The 6,000-nt window shown below is 54.9% G+C and overlaps 1 protein-coding gene across 2 annotated transcripts; it reads left to right on the top strand.

The window, feature by feature from the left end:
* Positions 1-1,644: 1,644 nt before the first annotated feature.
* MESP2 (mesoderm posterior bHLH transcription factor 2) lies at positions 1,645-4,438 on the top strand. Of its 2 annotated transcripts, none has more exons than XM_079912437.1 (2): positions 1,645-3,085; positions 3,923-4,438. In XM_079912437.1, the coding sequence occupies exons 1-2, from the start codon at positions 2,255-2,257 to the stop codon at positions 4,190-4,192; spliced, it is 1,101 nt and encodes a 366-aa protein (XP_079768563.1). In that variant the 5' UTR covers positions 1,645-2,254; the 3' UTR covers positions 4,193-4,438. The 2 variants fall into 2 exon arrangements, with proteins under 2 accessions (XP_079768563.1, XP_079768562.1); XM_079912436.1 differs by having other exon boundaries at positions 1,645-3,151.
* Positions 4,439-6,000: the final 1,562 nt, after the last annotated feature.

Below are 6,000 nucleotides of genomic sequence, written 5' to 3'. Positions count from 1 at the left end.
AAGTCTGGAAGAACACATGACCTTTGGAGAGGGGTTACAGGGACTCCAGCTTTATCTGTCAGGTTTCCATTGCTTATAAAGAGAACATATTAGTTATGTAATTTGTGTAATAAAGTTAATTTTTTAAAATAAATTTATTTATCTATTTATTATTTTTGGCTGCGTTGGGTCTTTGTTGTTGCGCGCAGGCTTTCTCTAGTTGCAGCGAGCAGGGGCTACTCTTCGTTGCGGTGCGTGGGCTTCTCATTGCAGTGGCTTCTCTTGTTGCGGAGCACGGGCTCTAGGTGCGCAGGCTTCAGTAATTGTGGCTCGCGGGCTCAGTAGCTGTGGTGCACAGGCTTAGTTGCTCCGTGGCATGTGGGATCTTCCCAGACCAGGGCTCGAACCTATGTCCCCTGCATTGGTAGGCGGATTCTTTTTTTGCTGTACGCGGGCCTCTCACTGTTGTGGCCTCTCCCGTTGCGGAACACAGGCTCCGGACGCACAGGCTCAGCGGCCACAGCTCACGGGCCCAGCCGCTCCACGGCACGCGGGATCCTCCCAGACCGGGGCACGAACCCACGTCCCCTGCATCGGCAGGTGGACTCTCAACCACTGCACCACCAGGAAAGCCCCTGATTTTTTTTTTTTTTAATGTCACACTTCTGCTGAAAAGTCCATTTGGCTTCCCATTGCCTTGGCAGTAAAATACAACTTCTCAGCCTGGCCCCAGCCAAGGTGAGCTCCTGCTCTCCACATCACCCTGCCCTTGCACACCATTCCTGAAGCACACTGGGAAGTCCCACTGCCAGGCCTTTGCTTATGCAGTTCCCACATTCAGAATGCTCTCCACCTGCCCCTCTCCCTACCCAAGTCCTACCCATTGTTCAAGACCCAGTTGTGACCTCTCCGCCTCTGTGGCCAGAGCATGACAGTCCCTCTGAGTTCAGCCTTTTCTCTGAAGATTACGAAGAACACTGATACCTCCTTTAAATTGTAATTATTGCTGAGGGGTGGGAGCTTTTACTTTTAAACTTCACTGTATCAAAGGTTATATTATAAGACTATAACAACAGTCCTGTGAGCGGATACTATAATTACTACTCCTGTTTTAAGAGCTGTAGTTCAGGCTCAGAGCTGTCCAAGGGCAACACAGCTAGCTAGTGGTGGAGCTACTAATTACATAACGTTTACTCCTCTCTCCCACAAGACTGAAATCCCATGAGAGCACAGACCACAACTATCTTGTTCACTCTGGTATGCCTGACATTTACCAGCTGCTAAATAAATATGTATTAAATAATGCCTACAAGCATCTTGAAATGTAAGTACTTTCTAAATAAAATGGTAGCAGCAAACATTTAGCCCACTTGCCAGGCTCATTCTAAGTGGTCCCATGGATGGTTTCACTTGGTACCAGCAACCATCCTAGGTGGTGGGTATTTTATTTACTGCCACAGGGATGAGGCAACTTGAGCCTCAGAGGAGTTAACCGAACTGCCCAAGGTCACACAGCAAATAAAGAGGGTCTGACTCAGGCCTGCCTGGGGGCCCACATTCCCCCATTTTCATCACTCACTACACTCCATGCCTCTTCTTCAGGCTGCTCTGTACTATTTCTCAGGGAAAGAAACTAACTGTGGACAGTGAGATGACTTTCTCGGTGTCACTCAGCAAAGCAGCAAGTGCGGGCTCTGGGAACCCAGTAACGGTCCACCCGTATGTCCCCTCCTTCCCCAACCCCTCTCCCGCCATCACTGTGAGCAAGTCCCTCGGGGTCTGTCTTGACGCCTTATCCAGCACACTGGTAGGCACTGGGTGGGAGTTACTGGGTACAGTCTCCCGGAGGGTGGTGATGAGGGAGGCGGCCACTCTTTGCGGGGGTCCTTGAGTCACTTGAGGGACAGCCTGGCCGCCCCCAGACGATGGCACTGCCCACCACTGTCAGGGTCCCGGGCACTCACCGGAGCAGTGGATGAGGCGGAGTGGGTGGGAACACAGTGAGAAGCTTAGCAGCTCCATCCAGATGCGAATTGTCCCTCCCACACTTCCCGGGCTGCAGGGGCCTCCATTAGAGCCCCCGAGGAGTCAGAATCCACACCTCCGCAAATGGGCCCGCTTTCCCAGGACACCCCCTGCCCAGACCTTCCCTGGGCTCTGTGGGTTTTGACACCTCTCTGTAACGTGGCAGGGGTCCACCTCGCACCTTTGGTCCAGATAAAAGCTCAGTCCTGGAGGTGGCCGGCCCAGCCTCCCAGAGCCCGCAGCCCCGGCCATGGCCCAGTCCCCTCCTCTGCAGGGCCTCCTCGGCCACGACCACTGGATCTTCCCGCAGGGTTGGGGCTGGACCGGCCACTCGGACTCGACGTCCCCGGCCTCCTCCTCGGATTCGTCGGGCTCCTGCCCCTGCGACCGTGCCCGCGGCCCCTCACAGCCGGCGCCCCCTGCCCGCAGCGCCTCACAGGCCGCCTCGATGGCACCCGGACGTGCGCGGAGCCGGCCAGGAGGCGGGCAGCGGCAGAGCGCCAGTGAGCGTGAGAAGCTGCGCATGCGCACGCTCGCCCGCGCCCTGCACGAGCTGCGCCGCTTTCTGCCGCCGTCCGTGGCGCCCGCCGGCCAGAGCCTGACGAAGATCGAGACGCTGCGTCTGGCCATCCGCTACATCGGCCACCTGTCGGCCGTGCTGGGCCTCAGCGAGGAGAGCCTGCAGCGCCGGCGCCGGCGGCACAGCGACGCAGTGCTCCCTCGAGGCTGCCCGCTGTGCCCCGACGGCGGCCCCGCGCAGGCGCAGACGCAGACGCAAGGGTGCGGCCCTGGCTCAGCCGCTAGCGCCACGGTGTCCTGGGGGTCCCCGCCCGTCTGTCCCGGAGCCCTAGCGGCGCCCGAGCGCCTGGGGAGCAGGGTGTCTGATATGGGTCCCTGGGTGACACTCCCTTACTGCCCCGGGATGCAGTCGCCCCCGCAGCTGTCCCAAGGGAGAGCCCCTGACGCGGCTCGTTGGACGCCGCCCCAAGCCTGTTCCGGAACGCAGACACCCCCAGAGCCCCGGGACCAGGCCACGCCCTGGACCTCGCCCCCCGCAATGGAGCTGGCTGCAGTGTACCAGGTACGCGCCCAGGCTCTCTCCGCTTCCCTCGGAGTGGTCCCCAGTCTTCGATTGGAAACGGAGGGGGTGAGTAAGCTCTAGTCTGCAGAGAATCTTATGCTTTTTAGATCCCGGGTTTACCTAATCCAACCCTGGTTAGGGATGGAAAGCTGAAGGGAGGATGAAGAAGACCCTAACCTCCTTGGGGAAAGAGGTGGGGGCCCTGGGAAGTTAAGGCCACCACCACCTCTACCTAGAAGGCTTCACAGTCATGTGGAAGAGTGGGGAATCTTCAGACTTGCTTTCAGAGTCCAGGGTGGAAGGTAGCAGGGGCCTTCAGGTAATTCAGGAAATTCCTTGCAAGTGCTCCATCAGGGTTTGAGGGGGAGGGAGGCCTGGCTGCTCCGGGCGTAGGGGCTTTCTAAGTAGATGGGCTTGGATCTGGTGACCTTCATGCTTTCCTCAAGCTTCCATAAAAGAGCATATTAATAACCAAAATTTATTGAATGCTTACTGTGTGCCCAACATGATTCTTGGTATTTTACATGAATTAACTAACTCATCAGCCCTCCAGCAACCCTGTGAAGTAGGTTTTATTATCATCATCACCATTTTATAGATGAAAAAACTGAGACTAAAAGAGGTTATCTGAGTTCTCATAGCTAGTGAGTGGCAGAGCTGGGTTTTGAACCCTGGCAGTATATCTCCAGAGCTTGTACTCTAAACCACTTTGCTTCACTGGATCCATGGCACCAGGGCAGTTCAGCAGCTACCAGCCACACTATGGGGAACATCCAGGTTCAGGATCTCAGGGCATGAGGCAGTGGCCCACTAACCCACTACTCTTCTCTCTCTCAGGGAATCTCTATGTCTCCAGAGCCTTGTCTGTTGCCAGAAACCCCTCCTGTCCTGCCCCGCCCAGCATGCCAGAGACTCCAGCCTGAGACCCAGTGGGGATGCTGGAGCCACAGTGCAGAGGTGCTGCCCAGCTCGGAGGACCAGGGACCAGGCCCCGCCTTCCAGCTCAGTGATGAAAGCCCTCCCCAGAGCTCAGGCCTACAGCTCAGTGGCTGCCCTGAATTTTGGCAAGAAGATTTGGAGGGGACTCACCTGGGCATCTTCTACTAATGGCCTTGGAATCAGGCCTGTAGCGTGGGGTGTCCTCCTCACCTGCTACTTCACTAGTATTCAGGCGTTGTTTTAGCCAAGGATCCCTTTTCCAAGTGATGTCTTTCATGGAAGCAGTGTTTGAAACAGCTAAGGGTGGCCTCCCTGGCTAAAGTCGGGGCTGGGGCAGTCCCTCCACTCCTAGACGCCCCCCAGAATGACCAGTGTTCTGTAGAGCACAACCTGAGCTGCAGTAACATGGGTTGTTTGACCACAGTGGTTGGACAGGCTGGGACTGGTGGGGGAGTGGGCTTGGGGGTGGGTGGGGATGGGAGTGGGAAGAAAAGTATATGCTTAGATTTTGTACTTCTTAAAAAAAAAAAACCAAAAGAAACACCCAAATTTGGTTTGGTCTGTTTTTCTTCTATCCACTTGGGTTTTTATTGCTTCTGGAAAAGGAAAAATGTTCCCGTCCTTCAGGGAATAAATCATGCTGCTTTCCCCTCCTGGAATTCAGGCCCTCACTTGCCAGTTCGACAGTAATTATTGTGCAGGGGCTCCACCTGGCCTGCTGTGCAGGCGACACAGGTGAGTTAACGTTTGGGCCTGTTCACTTGCCTGAAGCCCGTCACCATTGCCCTTTTGCATTCTCCTGTGTGCATTCCTGCTGACCCATAGGGCTCTTTCACAGTTATCTGAAGTTGTTTCCAAAGGGTGCTTGTGAGTGGCTCCCATGTGCTAGGCCCAGTGTATTAGTTTACTAGGGCTGCCATAAGACAATACCACAAATTGGGTGGCTTAAACAATGGAAATTGATTTTCTCACAGTTCTGGAGACTGGAAGTCCAAGACCAAGGGGTCAGCAGGTTTGGTTTCTTCTGAGGCCTCTCTCCTTGGCTTGCAGATGGCCGCCTTCTTGCTGTGTCCTCGCATGGTTATCCCATGGTCCAGTCTCTGCATCTGTGTCTTAATCTCTTCTTACAAGGACACCAGTATATTGGATTTGGGCCCACCCACATGAAGTCATTTTACCTTAAGTTCCTCTTTAAAGGCTCTATCTCCAAATACATTCACGTTCTGAGATACTGGGGGTTAGAACTTCACCAAGAGTTGTGGGGGAACACAGTTCAGCTCACAACACCCAGTACTAGGTGCTGGAGAAAATGTGCCCTGACTAATGGGGTAAATTACAGGGAAGGAAATGATCAGAGCCCAGGTCAAGATGGGGGTTTATACAAGGTACTTTGGGACCAAAGAGGATATGCCAGCCTGGTGGGAGATGGGGTTGACAGTGCTGTTGCGTTCTTGAGTTACCTGATCCATTAGTCCTGCCGCATTGATTTATGTGGCTTTGAGCAAGACTAAGAGGCACCTCCAGGATCTTGGGAAAGGGCGCCATGATCCATTAGCAAAGGCTGCCATAGGCTTGGGAGCCAGCAGTGGTGGTGACTTCATTCTGTTTCTGACTCGGAGAGGGGAGAGTTGCAGGATGTTGGAACTGAGTATTGAAGGATGTGTGGAGTTCGCCAAGAGGAGTAGGCAGAAGAAACAGCGTGAGCCAAGTTGAAACAGGTGGTTGAAGTCCAGGACTGAAGGGGAAAAGTGACAAATTGAGTTGGAAAAGGAGCTGGGAGGTGGGGTTGTGGGGAGCCCCACATGGCGGCAGGGGGAGGCATCTGGCCTCTGTGTCCTGGGTGGAGGGGGCAGTGAAGGTGGAGGGTACGGGGTGGGCTGGTCAGAGCCACTCTTGGTCTTTTGGACTGCCTTATAGCAATGCAGCCTGGCAGGGGGCCACTGTTAGCGGTGCAGGGCGAGAGCAGAGGCAGGAGG

Source organism: Stenella coeruleoalba (genome assembly GCF_951394435.1).
Source record: "Stenella coeruleoalba genome assembly, chromosome: 2".
Taxonomy (NCBI): domain Eukaryota; kingdom Metazoa; phylum Chordata; class Mammalia; order Artiodactyla; family Delphinidae; genus Stenella; species Stenella coeruleoalba.
Note: the sequence above shows the minus strand (reverse complement) of the source record. Positions and strands in the feature narration are given on the sequence as shown.